The sequence below is a fragment of the Rana temporaria genome, chromosome 1, assembly GCF_905171775.1.
Source record: "Rana temporaria chromosome 1, aRanTem1.1, whole genome shotgun sequence".
NCBI classification, from domain to species: domain Eukaryota; kingdom Metazoa; phylum Chordata; class Amphibia; order Anura; family Ranidae; genus Rana; species Rana temporaria.
In genome coordinates this window covers 26,332,347-26,346,290 of record NC_053489.1, presented here as the reverse complement: position 1 = coordinate 26,346,290, position 13,944 = coordinate 26,332,347, and the positions used below count along the sequence as shown (strand labels likewise).

Here is a 13,944-nt window from a genome sequence, read left to right as displayed (position 1 = left end):
GAGACTCACAGTATTTCACAAAAGTGAGTACACCCCTCACATTTTTGTAAATATTTTCTTCTATCTTTTCATGTGACAACACTGAAGAAATGACACTTTGCTACAATGTTGTGTAGTGAGTGTACAGCTTGTATAACAGTGTAAATTTGCTGTCCCCCTCAAAATAACTCAACACACAGCCATTAATGTCTAAACCGCTGGCAACAAAAGTGAGTACACCCCTAAGTGAAAATGCCCAAATTGGGCCCAATTAGCCATTTTCTCTCCCCGGTGTTTGTGACTCGTTAGTGTTACAAGGTCTCAGGTGTGAATGGGGAGCAGGTGTGTTAAATTTGGTGTTATCGCTCTCACTCTCTCATATTGGTCACTGGAAGTTCATCATGGCACCTCATGGCAAAGAACTCTCTGAGGATCTGAAAAAAAGAATTGCTGCTCTACATAAAGACGGTCTAGGCTATAAAAACAGGGGTGGACAAAATCCGGGCGCCAGGTCGCAATTTCGATAAGAAATTGTGACTTGGCGCCCGCCGGTAATTGAGGGCGCGGGGGAGGTGGGGGCGCACGGTGGCACCCCCGCCGTGCGATCGCGGCGGGCCCGTGACGGCCGGTAATTGAGGCCGCGGCCTTGTGAAGTCCCAAGCTTCCTTCTGTAACCTGGCGCCATCTGGTGGTGGCCGTTGGCATTACAAGTAAAACAGCAGTTCTAATGTGCAAGTGTTTTCACTGCCATCTTCTTCCTTCTAATTAGAACCCCCAAACATTATATATATTTTTTATTCTAACACCCTAGAGAATAAAATAGCGATCGTTGCAATACTTTCTGTCACACCGTATTTGCGCAGCGGTCTTACAAGCGCACTTTTTTTGGGGGAAAAAAATACACTTTTTTTTTTATTAAAAAATAAGTCAACAGTAAAGTTATCCCAAATTTTTTTTATATTGTGAAAGATAATGTTATGCCGAGTAAATTGATACCCAACATGTCACGCTTCAAAATTGCGTCCGCTCGTGGAATGCCGACAACCTTTTACCCTTTAAAATCTCCATAGGCAACGTTTAAAAAATTCTACAGGTTGCATGTTTTGAATTACAGAGGAGGTCTGGAGCTAGAATTATTGCTCTTGCTTTACCGATCGTGGCGATACCTCACATGTGTGGTTTGAATACGTTTACATATGCGGGCGCTGCTCACGTATGTGTTCGCTTCTGCGCGCTAGCTCGTCGGGACGGGGTGCGTTTTCTGACTCCTAACTTTTTTAGCTGGCTCCTAGATTCCAAGCAAATTTGTCAAACCCTGTATAAGAAGATTGCCAAGACCCTGAAACTGAGCTGCAGCACGGTGGCCAAGACCATACAGCGGTATAACAGGACGGGTTCCACTCAGAACAGGCCTCGCCATGGGTGACCAAAAAGGTTGAGAGCACGTGCTCAGCGTCATATCCAGAGGTTTGGGAAATAGACGTATGAGTGCTGCCAGCATTGCTGAAGAGGTTGAAGGGGTGGGGGGGGTCAGCCTGTCAGTGCTCAGACCATACGCCGCACACTGCATCAAATTGGTCTGCATGGCTGTTGTCCCAGAAGGAAGCCTCTTCTAAAGATGATGCACAAGAAAGCCTGCAAACAGTTTGCTGAAGACAAGCAGACTAAGGACATGGATTAATGGAACCGTGTCCTGTGGTCTGATGAGACCAAAATAAACGTATTTGGTGTCAGATGGTGTCAGGCGTGTGTGGCGGCAACCAGGAGAGGAGAACAAAGACAAGTGTATCTTCCCTACAGTCAAGCATGGTGGTGGGAGTGTCATGGTCTGGGGCTGCATGAGTACTTCCGGTACTGGGGAGCTACAGATCATTGAGGGGACCATGAATGCCAACATGTCCTGTGACATACCGAGTCAGAGTATTATCCCCTCCCTTCAGAGACTGGACCGCAGGGCAGTATTCCAACATGATAACGACCCCAAACACACCTCCAAGATGATCACTGCCTTGCTAAAGAAGCTGAGGGTAAAGGTGATGGTCTGGCCAAGCATGACTCCAGACCTAAACCCTATTGATCATCTGTGGGACATCCTCAAATGGAAGGTGGAGGAGCGCAAGGTCTCCAACATCCACCAGCTCTGTGATGTCGTCATGGAGGAGGGGGAAGAGGACTCCAGTGGCAACCTGTGAAGCTCTGGTGAACTCCATGCCCAAGAGGGTTAAGGCAGTGCTGGAAAACAATGGCGGCCACACAAAATATTGACACTTTGGGCCCAATTTGGACATTTTCACTTAGGGGTGTACTTACTTTTGTTGCCAGCGGTTTAGACATTAATGGCTGTGTGTTGAGTTATTATGAGAGGACAGCAAATTTACACCGTTATACAAGCTGTACACTCACTACACAACATTGTAATTTCTTCAGTGTTGTCACATGAAAAGATAGAAGAAAATATTTACAGAAATGGAAGGGGTGTACTTACTAGGGTTGTCCCGATACCACTTTTTTAGGACCGAGTACAAGTACCGATACTTTTTTTCAAGTAGTCGCCGATACCGAATACCGATACTTTTTTTTAATGTCATGTGACCGTTTTCAAACCACAATACAGACTAAGGATATTTTCTTTAGAATTATGAAGAACTGGTACATCATGGTGTGGGGCTGTTTTTTAGCATACGGTACTGGAAAACTACATATCATTGAAGGAGTGATCACTGTCAGTGCAGCTCATCGGTGCCAGTGCCCAAAAGTGCAGCTAGCCAGTGCCACCTATCAGTGCAGATCAGTGCCCATTAGTGCATCAGTGCAGGGAGGCAGCTTATTAGTGCATCTCATCAGTGCCACCCAATCAATGCCAGTGCCACCTATCAGTGCCATCCATTTATGAGTGCCATTCAATCAATGCCAGTGCCACCTATCAGTGCCATCCAATGGTGCCATCCAATTTGTGTTCGATGTCACAAAAAAAAAAAAAAAAGTATTCTATTTTGGTATCGGGAGTATTTGCGCGAGTACGAGTACTAGCGCAAATACTCGGTATCGGTCCCGATACCGATACTGGTATCGGTATCTGGACAACCCTAGTACTTACTTTTGTAAGATACTGTGCGCTTGTGTGAGTTTGAGTGTATGTGCCCACAATCGGTGCCTTACCTGTGGAATGGTGACAGCGAGGTCCACATTGATCTCGGGTTTTATACACGTTCCCAGGAGGTAGCTGCCCACCACTTTGATGGAGGTCGGAGGACGGAAATGGAACTTGCCCTTCACTTGATAGGGGGCCTGCAGGAAGGGAACCTTCACGTTTTTGGGTAGCCAGGTCTGGTCCACCAGCTGCAGAAAAACAACAGCAGAGCCACGCTATGAGAATGAAGAACGAAGAGCAAAGACGACATCATCCTCATGAAAAGATCTCACTACTTACATCTCTCTCGGGGGATTCGGGGATCTTCTCCATGAGATTGCTGATCTCCTTTAGAAAGTCATCAATGGTTTTTCTCCGCTTCTCCTTCAGCTTCACTTCCTGGAGAAGCTCTTCAATCTGATGGGGACAAATATTTTTAGAATCTACCAGACTACTTATTACCAGTGGCCACTGGTAATTAAGAATTTAACCCCTTGCCTACTGGATACTTTTACCCCCCCTTCCTGCCCAGGCCAATTTTCAGCACTGTCGCTGTTTAACCACTTGCTTAGGGGCACATACACCCCCTTCGTGCCCAGGCGAAATTTCAGCTTCCGGCACTGCGTCGCTTTAACTGACATTTGCGCGGTCGTGCGACGTGGCTCCCAAACAAAATTGACGTCTTTTTTCCCCCACAAATAGAGCTTTATTTTGGTGGTATTTGATCACCTCTGCGGTTTTTATTTTTTGCGCTATAAACAAAAAAAAGAGCGACAATTTTAAAAATATATATATATTTTTTACTTGTTGCTATAATAAATATCCCAATTTTTTTTTTAAAAAACAATTTTTTTTCTCGGTTAAAGCCGATACGTATTTTGACGTATTTTTGTAAAAAAAAAACGCAATAAGCGACTGGTTTGCGCAAAAGTTATAGCACCTACAAAATGGGGAACAGAATTATGTTTTTTTTTTTTTTTTACTAGTAATGGCGGCGATCTGCGATTTTTATTGGGACTGCGATATTGCGGCGGACGTATCGGACACTTTTGACACAAATTTGGGACCATTCACATTTATACAGCGATCAGTGCTATAAAAATGCACTAATTACTGTATAAATGTGACTGGCAGTGAAGGGGTTAACACTAGGGGTTGAGGAAGGGGTTAAATGTGTATCCTGGGTGTGTTCTAACTGTGTGGGGGGAAGGGGGGTGACTGGGGGAGGTGACCGATGCTGTGTCCCTATGTACAAGAGACACAGATCGGTCTCCTCTCCTCTGACAGCACGTGGAGCTCTGTGTTTACACACAGAGCTCCACGTCCCTGCTGTGTTCCCGACGATCGCGTGTACCCGGCGGACATCACGGCCGCCAGGTACACGCATCGGCTCTTCAGCGATGCGCCGGGACAGTGTTTACCCGCTGCGCCCCCCAGAGGCGCGCGCGGGTAATGCACTTTAAAAGACGTCCACTTGGCACTTGAGAGCCGCGCTGTTGACGTCTTTTGTCAATAGCGCAGGTCTCAAGTGGTTAACTACTTGCCGACCTGCTGCCGCAGTAATACGGCGGCAGGTCGGCACGGCTGGGCGAGATCACGTAGCTATACGTCATCTCGCCTTTCAGCCAATAGGGGCGGGCGCACTCACTCGTTTCCGATCCCGGCTCGTTCCTGCCGGGCGCAATCGCCGCCGGGCACCCGCGATCGCTCGTTACAGAGCGAGAACCGGGAGCTGTGTGTGTAAACAATGCATTTTTATAGCACTGATCGCTTTAAAAATGCCAATGGTCCCAAAAATGTGTCAAAAGTGTCCGCCATAATGTCGCAGTACCGATAGAAAAAATAAAAATAAAAATAAAAATCGCTGATCGCCGCCATTACTAGTAAAAAAAAAAAAATATTAATAAAAATGACATAAAACTATCCCCTATTTTGTAAACGCTATAACTTTTGCGCAAACCAATTGCGATTTTTTTTTTTTACGAAAAATATGTAGAAGAATACGTATCGGCCTAAACTAAGAAAAAAAATTGTTTTTTTATATATTTTTGGGGGACATTTATTATAGCAAAAAGTAAAAAATATTAATTTCTTTCAAAATTGTCGCTCTAATTTTGTTTATAGCGAAAAACCGCAGAGCTGATCACATACCACCAAAAAAAAGTTCTATTTGTGGGGAAAAAAAGGACGCCAACTTTGTTTGGGAGCCACGTCGCACGACCGCGCAATTGTCAGTTAAAGCGACGCAGTGCCAAATCGCAAAAAGTGGCCTGGTCTTTGAGCAGCAATATGGTCCGGGGCTGAAGTGGTTAAATGACAATTGCGCGGTCATGCAACACTGTACACATATGCATTTTTTTTAACACAAATAGAGCTTTCTTATGACGGTATAATTTATTTTATTTTTTTTGCTAACGAAAAAAGACAGAAAATTATGAATATATATATATTTATTTTATTTATATATTTATTTTTTTTCATAATTTATTTTAGAACTTTGGAAATTTTTCTCCTTCAGTGAGAAGGCGGCACTGAAGGGCATTAACGTCATTCGGCTCTATCGCGGTCGGCGTTGTGGCTAAAATGGTGGTGCAGTCTAGTAAAGCGTGGCATGGACAGAACTTTGGGATCATGGGAAACACAAAAGTCTAAGGCCTAGTACACACGAGAGGATTTATCCGCGGATACGGTCCAGCGGACCGTTTCCGCGGATAAATCCTCGAGGATTTCAGCGGATTTGGATCCGATGGAGTGTACTCACCATAGGATCGAAATCCGCGTCGAAATCCCCTCGCGATGACGTGTCGCGCCGTCGGCCCGGGCGACGAGCGCAACGCTGTCATATAAGGAATTCCACGCATGCGTCGAATCATTACGACGCATGCGGGGGATCCCTTCGGACGGATTGATCCGGTGAGTCTGTACAGACCAGCGGATCAATCTGTTGGGATCGATTCAAGCGGATAGATTTGTAGACATGTCTACAAATTTTTATCTGCTGGAATCGGGAAATTTCCGCGGATAAATATCCGCAGGAATGTACACACCATAGAATCTATCCGCTGAGATTTTTCAGCGGATGGATTCTATCGTGTGTACGGGGCCTAAAGGAAAAGAGAGAGAGAGCGCGAGAGAGAACACGAGAGAGAGCAAGCAAGAGAGAGAGAGCGAGTGCGAGAGAGAGAGAGAGAGAGCGAGCGAGCGATATATGATCTGGGTGCCAGGTCGCAATTGCGACTAGAATTAGCGACCTGGGGAAGGAAGCATAGGCCTGCAGAAAGCCGTGGCCTCAATTACCGGCTGGTGCGGCGGGGGGCGCAGGCCTATGCTTCCTTCTGTGATCTTGCGCCATCTTGTGGTGGCCATTGGCATGACAAGACTAATGGAGCTTCCCCTGTGTTTTCACTGCCATCTACTTCCCTCGAATGCGTTCGGCAGGACGGGGCGCGTACCTGGCTCCTAGATTCCAAGCAAATTTGTCAAACCCTATTATATATATATATATATATATTACACCCACACACATACATATACAACGTTATATGCTATAAAAAAATGTAAGAACATAAAAATGATCTTCTACACAGGTCTATCACAAGAGAAGACATTGCGCACTACGAGAAGAGGAATGGGCGTAGTTTTACCTGCATATGCAGGAGGCTGGTATGATAGGTTTGCTCCGCCTCTTTCAGTTTGATCAGTTCCTCTGTAGTCATTGGCTTGTTGAGGTCGGACTTCTTCATCTTGGCCGGGTTCGGGTTTTTAGCCTTCGATGGTCTCTTGGCAGCCCGCTTCCCTTTCTGCTTCGGCGCGGAGGTCTTTTTCGACTCTTCCACAGCTTCAGGCAAGGCTTCTCCTGCGGCATGGCCATTCTTCTAGCAAAGAGAAGAGTCCATAGGTTTATTTAAGAAGAAGGCCAAAAATCCTTTCTATAGATCAGTGATGGGGAACCTTGGCACCCCAGATGTTTTGGAACTACATTTCCCATGATGCTCAACTACACTGTAGAGTGCATGAGCATCATGGGAAATGTAGTTCCAGTTCCAAAACATCTGGGGTGCCAAGGTTCGCCATCACTGGTCTAGATCTAAGCTTCCCGCTCACAATACTGTCTGCAGGTCCTCCTCGGTGCCTTATTACTGAGCCTGCAAGGGGGGCAGAATATATCGGCACCCCCCCCTATGAGAGGCCACCACCTGTAGTTCTTCCTCCCCATAGGCACATCAGGCAGGTTCATTCTATGATCATTGGTAATAACCTTCTAGAACAGCTCTTCTCTAACTTTTTACCCCAGGAGAACCCTTGGAATATTTTTTGAGTCTCAGGGAACCCCTGCTAAAAATAAAATTAATCAGGGGCCAATGGGAAGAAGGCCCCTTACTATGGTGATCACCACCCTTACGGGGCCAGGATTACGGAGGCAACATTAGTCTACAGTGATGGTGAACCTTGGCACCCCAGATGTTTTGGAACTACATTTCCCATGATGCTCACCTACACTGCAGAGTGCATGAGCGTCATGGGAAATGTAGTTCCAAAACACCTGGGGTGCCAAGGTTCCCCGTCACTGAGATAGGAGATTCATCCACATATCAAGGAACCTCTCCAGTGTTTTTCAACTCCAGTCCTCAAGGCGCCCCAACAGGTCATGTTTTCAGGATTTCCCTGGGATAAAACAGCTGTGGTAATTACTAAGGCAGTGAAACTGATGAAATCACCTGTGCAAAACAATGGAAAGCCTGAAAACATGACCTGTTGGGGCGCCTTGAGGACTGGAGTTGAGAAACGTCTAGCCAACTCTGGTTGAGAATGACTAATCTACATCGATCACCCACCTAATATTGAGTCGGTCCCTCTTTTGCTGCCATTACAGCCCTGACCCCTTTGAGGCAAGGACACCACTAGACAAAGCATCACACTGCCTCCACCAGCTTGCCTTCTTCACACAGTGTACCCTGGTGGCATCTCTTCCCCAAGTACAACCTAAATTCCAAAAAAGTGGGTACAGGACCTGTTTTTTGGTCTGCACTGGATTTGGATCGCATGCGATCCGATTCCTGGACCGTTTCACAGTTTGCACTGTGATTTGCGAACTGATATGGGGGTGTCGATAACTTTACTGTGAACCGCCTGCGATTCAGGTGCGATGTGGGAACCTTGCACAGGATTCAGAGTGTTTCCCGTATCGCACCAATGTGAACTGAACCTAGGGCCCCTTTCACACTGGGGCGGGAGTGGCGGTATAGCGCCGCTATTTTTAGCGGCACTATACCGTCGGAATTACGGCAGTATTCGGCTGCTATCAGTGCGGTTTTAACCCCCGCTAGCAGCTGAAAAGGGGTCAATACCGCCGGCAATGCGCCTTGCCGGCGGTATAGCTGCGGTTTTTAATGGTAAGGAGCGGTAAACACACCATTCCTCTCACCGCTCCAAAGATGCGGCTAGCGGGACTTTTGGAGCGGTCCTGCTAGCGCACCGCTCCAGTGTGAAAGCCCTCGGGGCTTTCACACTGGAGAAACAGCAGCCGCTGTTTCAGGTCGATTTGCAGGCGCTATTTTTAGCGCAATAAGTGCCTGCAAACCGCCCCATTGTGAAAGGGGCCTAAAACAGAACACAGCGATTTACAATTCTCAGAAACCCATATTTTATTCACAATAGAAATCATATCAAATGTTTTAGCTGAAAAATTTAACCATTTTAAAGGAAAAAAAAAAAAAAAAGGTCATTTTGAAACCGATGGCAGCAAAGTTTTAAAATGCGCCAAATATTTTCCGTTTGGGAAAGGTCTGGACTGCAGGTAGGCCAGTTAAGCTCCCGGACTCTTCTACTAGGAAGCCATGCTGTTGTCATTGATGCTGTAGGGAGTTTAGCATTGTCCTACTGAGATATGCGAGGACTTCCCTGAAAAAGACGTTGTCTGGGAGGGAGCATGCCCTGCTCTAACACCCGTCTGTCCTACGGGTCAACAAAAAGCTCCCGTCCCAACAGCGGGCCCACAAGAGCTCCCGTCCCAACTGCGGGCCCACAAGAGCTCCCGTCCCAACTGCGGGCCCACAAGAGCTCCCGTCCCAACTGCGGGCCCACAAGAGCTCCCGTCCCAACTGCGGGCCCACAAGAGCTCCCGTCCCAACTGCGGGCCCACAAGAGCTCCCGTCCCAACTGCGGGCCCACAAGAGCTCCCGTCCCAACTGCGGGCCCACAAGAGCTCCCGTCCCAACTGCGGGCCCACAAGAGCTCCCGTCCCAACTGCGGGCCCACAAGAGCTCCCGTCCCAACTGCGGGCCCACAAGAGCTCCCGTCCCAACTGCGGGCCCACAAGAGCTCCCGTCCCAACTGCGGGCCCACAAGAGCTCCCGTCCCAACTGCGGGCCCACAAGAGCTCCCGTCCCAACTGCGGGCCCACAAGAGCTCCCGTCCCAACTGCGGGCCCACAAGAGCTCCCGTCCCAACTGCGGGCCCACAAGAGCTCCCGTCCCAACTGCGGGCCCACAAGTGCTCCCGTCCCAACTGCGGGCCCACAAGTGCTCCCGTCCCAACTGCGGGCCCACAAGAGCTCCCGTCCCAACTGCGGGCCCACAAGAGCTCCCGTCCCAACTGCGGGCCCACAAGAGCTCCCGTCCCAACTGCGGGCCCACAAGAGCTCCCGTCCCAACTGCGGGCCCACAAGAGCTCCCGTCCCAACTGCGGGCCCACAAGAGCTCCCGTCCCAACTGCGGGCCCACAAGAGCTCCCGTCCCAATTGCGGGCCCACAAGAGCTCCCGTCCCAATTGCGGGCCCACAAGAGCTCCCGTCCCAACTGCGGGCCCACAAGAGCTCCCGTCCCAATTGCGGGCCCACAAGAGCTCCCGTCCCAATTGCGGGCCCACAAGAGCTCCCGTCCCAATTGCGGGCCCACAAGAGCTCCCGTCCCAATTGCGGGCCCACAAGAGCTCCCGTCCCAATTGCGGGCCAATAAAAGTTCCCGTCTCTATTTTGGGTAAAAAAAAAAGTGCCAGTCCCTATTTTGGGTTACATTTTTTTTTTAAAGCTTCCTTCCCTATTTTGGGCCAATAAGCGCCTGCCCCTACTTATGGCCAAAATAAAGCTCCCAGGCCAATAAAAGCTCCTGTCCCTATTGTGGGCAAAACAAAAAAAGGCCGGTCCCGATTTCGGGCCAATAAAAGCTCCCGTCCCGATTTCGGGCCAATAAAAGCTCCCGTCCCTATTTCGGGCCAATAAAAGCTCCCGTCCCTATTTCGGGCCAATAAAAGCTCCCGTCCTAACTTCAGGCCATATGTTCTTCCCTTATTCAGGTTAAGAAAAAGCTCCCGTCCCTATTGCAAGCCCCCCAAAAAAAAAAAAGCTCCCGGGTCAAAAAATGAGCTCCCGGCCCTCTTGGGCCAATAAAACCTCCCGGCCCTCTTGGGCCAATAAAACCTCCCGGCCCTCTTGGGCCAATAAAACCTCCCGGCCCTCTTGGGCCAATAAAACCTCCCGGCCCTCTTGGGCCAATAAAACCTCCCGGCCCTCTTGGGCCAATAAAACCTCCCGGCCCTCTTGGGCCAATAAAACCTCCTGGCCCTCTTGGGCCAATAAAACCTCCTGTCCCTATAGTGGGCAAAAAAAAAGACCTGTCCCTATTTCGGGCCAATAAAAGCGCCAGTCCCAATTGCTCCCATCCCGATTTCGGGCCAATAAAAGCTCCCGTCCTGTAAAAGCTCCCGTCCCGATTTCGGGTCAATAAAAGCTCCCGTCCCTATTTCGGGCCAATAAAAGCTCCCGTCCTAACTTCAGGCCATATGTTCTTCCCTTATTCAGGTTAAGAAAAAGCTCCCGTCCCTATTGCAAGCCCCCCAAAAAAAAAAAAGCTCCCGGGTCAAAAAATGAGCTCCCGGCCCTCTTGGGCCAATAAAAGCTCCCGGCCCTCTTGGGCCAATAAAACCTCCTGGCCCTCTTGGGCCAATAAAACCTCCTGGCCCAATAAAACCTCCTGGCCCTCTTGGGCCAATAAAACCTCCTGGCCCTCTTGGGCCAATAAAACCTCCTGGCCCTCTTGGGCCAATAAAACCTCCTGGCCCTATAGTGGGCAAAAAAAAAGACCTGTCCCTATTTCGGGCCAATAAAAGCGCCAGTCCCAATTGCTCCCATCCCGATTTCGGGCCAATAAAAGCTCCCGTCCTGTAAAAGCTCCCATCCCGATTTCGGGCCAATAAAAGCTCCCGTCCTGTAAAAGCTCCCGTCCCGATTTCGGGCCAATAAAAGCTCCCGTCCCGATTTCGGGTCAATAAATGCTCCCGTCCCAATTTCGGGCCATACGTTCTTCCCTTATTCAGGTTAAGAAAAAGCTCCTGTCCCTATAGCAAGCCCCAAAAAAAAAAAAAGCTACCAGGCCAAAAAATAAGCTCCCGGCCCTTTTGGGCCAATAAAAGCTCCCGTCCATATTTCAGGGTTAAACAAAAAAAAAAAAAAAAGCTACAGGCCATATGTTGGATAAAAAAAAAAAAAAGCTCACATACCTCAAGTAAACCAAAAAAAATATAAAAACTTTTGAACATATACAGATATGAAGCCATCCTGCAAAAATCTGTGGCAATCCTACAGAGAAGGTCCTAGCCAAGGCACTTCCTTTTACAGGGTGACAACCCTCCCATCCTGGTCTTTCACTTTCTCTCCTACATTGTCCCCAAATAATAGAGACCAGCGTTGTCACCATCAGGAAGCCGGTCCACAGCGATGATGTCTGGAGTGTGTGCAGCTAGTAGAGGGGAAGCTTTCAATAATGATCCTGCCATTAGGGTCCTCGATCAGGCACTTCCCGTGATAGGGTGACAACGTTCTGTCCCTGTCTTCCATCGCTCCCCAGGGTTGTCACAAGCAGTTCTGCCCACATACATGGTGTGATCACCTGTTGTCACCATCAGGGAGCCGGTCCGGGGAAATGAAGTGCAGCTGGACGGCGCGCGGACAGACAGGAAGTGACTGAAAGAAACCGCAGAAGATCAGCAGAGCTGGAAACTGAATTTTATGGGGGAAAAACAGAAATTGTTTATGGTGCAAACAAAGGGCCCATTCACTGTCCAATCTGCATCTAATTTTAATAATAGAATTCACTGCCTGATACATTTTAGCTCCATAGACTCCAGTTCTCCCACACAGGCCCCTCCCCCAACCAACCTGGAAGAGGACCTGTCCCCCTTTAACTGGTACACACTCCATGCTCTCTACTGCCCCCCAGTGTTTACCCCTCCCTGGGGGAACAACCCCCCCAGGGGGGACAGGGACACCCGCATCACGTGACTGCCGGCCTCCCCCTCACCTGTCTCCGCTTCATCTTCATCTTCGCACCGGACATACACACGTGGGTCCCCAGCGCTGACTGCTCCGGTTCCGCCCACTTCGCTCCGATCACTGGGCAAGCGCCACTGGCGCAAGCTTGACGTCACTGTCTGCCGCTGCCATGTCAGGTAAGGGAAACGCCTCACGTGAGGAGTGGCGGGAGCCATGATGGTTACTGGCAGAGTGCCCATAGTCATATGTTTTAAGAGGAAAAACACACATTGGAGAAATATAAAATGTACATATTTCATGTATAGAATATACCGTGTGTATACACAGCTTACAAAGAACAATGCTCTCTGATAATGTGCTAGACAATTGTAACAGCCTCTTGTAGTATGGATGTAGGCTCCAACAATTTCTTGTAATGTAGTAGCAGTCTCTGACAGTCTCTTTTAGCATGACAGCAATCTCTTGTAGCGTGGCAGCAATAGCTTAACAATCTCTTGTAGCATGGCAGCAATCTCTAACAATCTCTTGCAGCATGGCAGCAGTCTCTAACAGTCTTTTGTAAGGTGTTAGCAGTCTTCAAAAGTCTCTAATAATGTGGTAAACGTCTCTCTCAAACAGTCTCTTGTAACGTTTTAAAGGTTTGGTGCTCATATTGGGGGATGGCAGATTGTGGGGGCGGACGGAGGGGGTCAGATTGTGGAGACGGACTGAGTTGGGGGCAGACTGTGCCCATCAATCTCAGCCACTGTGCCAATCAATAGCAGCCACTGTGATAAAATAGCAGCCACTGTGCCCATCAATAGCAGCCACTGTACCAATTAATTGCAGCCACTGTGCCCATCAAACACAGCCACTGTGCCCATCAAATGCAGCCACTGTGGCCATCAATTGAAGCCACTGTGCACATGAAATGCAGCCATTGTGCCATCAAATGCTGCCACTGTGCCATCAAACACCACCACTGTACCCATTGAAAAAGCTGCCACTGTGCCCATCAAAACTTTCCACTGTGACCCTCCCCTTCCCTCCGCCCGCCGTCTACCTGGCACCTACCCTCAGTGGGCCAGCAGGGGACAGCGGCGGTAAGCTTGGAGTGTAAGCTCTGATGTGAATTTGCAATATGTAAAGTGGTTTGTAGAACTGTCAGCAGGGCCGCCATCAGGAATTATGGGGCCCCTTACACCAGGGTTTGACAAATTTGCTTGGAATCTAGGAGCCAGCTAAAAAAGTTAGGAGCCAGAAAACGCGCCCCGTCCTGCCGAGCTCGCGCGCAGAAGCAAACACATACGTGAGCAGCGCCCGCATATGTAAATGATATTCAAATCACACATGTGAGGTATCGCCGCGATTGTTAGAGCGAGAGCAATAATTCTAGCCCTAGTCCTCCTCTGTAACTCAAAACATGCAACCTGTAGAATTTTTTAAACGTCGCCTATGGAGATTTTAAAGGGTAAAAGGTTGTCGCCATTCCACGAGCGGGCGCAATTTGGAAGCGTAACATGTTGGGTATGAATTTACTCGGCGTAACATTATCTTTCAGAATATAACAAAAAAATTGGGCTAACTT

The 13,944-nt window shown here is 48.7% G+C and overlaps 1 protein-coding gene across 1 annotated transcript in view; it reads right to left on the bottom strand.

The window, feature by feature from the left end:
• The window catches only part of NOL6 (nucleolar protein 6), a 98,946-nt gene extending 86,433 nt beyond the window's left edge, over window positions 1–12,513 (bottom strand). The window contains exons 1-4 of the mRNA XM_040336050.1: window positions 12,406–12,513; window positions 6,754–6,984; window positions 3,410–3,526; window positions 3,139–3,318 (exon numbers count right to left, since the gene is read on the bottom strand). Of these exons, the coding sequence (XP_040191984.1) occupies window positions 3,139–3,318; window positions 3,410–3,526; window positions 6,754–6,984; window positions 12,406–12,441 (564 nt within the window). The 5' untranslated portion in view covers window positions 12,442–12,513. The remainder of the gene's footprint in view (window positions 1–3,138; window positions 3,319–3,409; window positions 3,527–6,753; window positions 6,985–12,405) is intronic.
• Window positions 12,514–13,944: the final 1,431 nt, after the last annotated feature.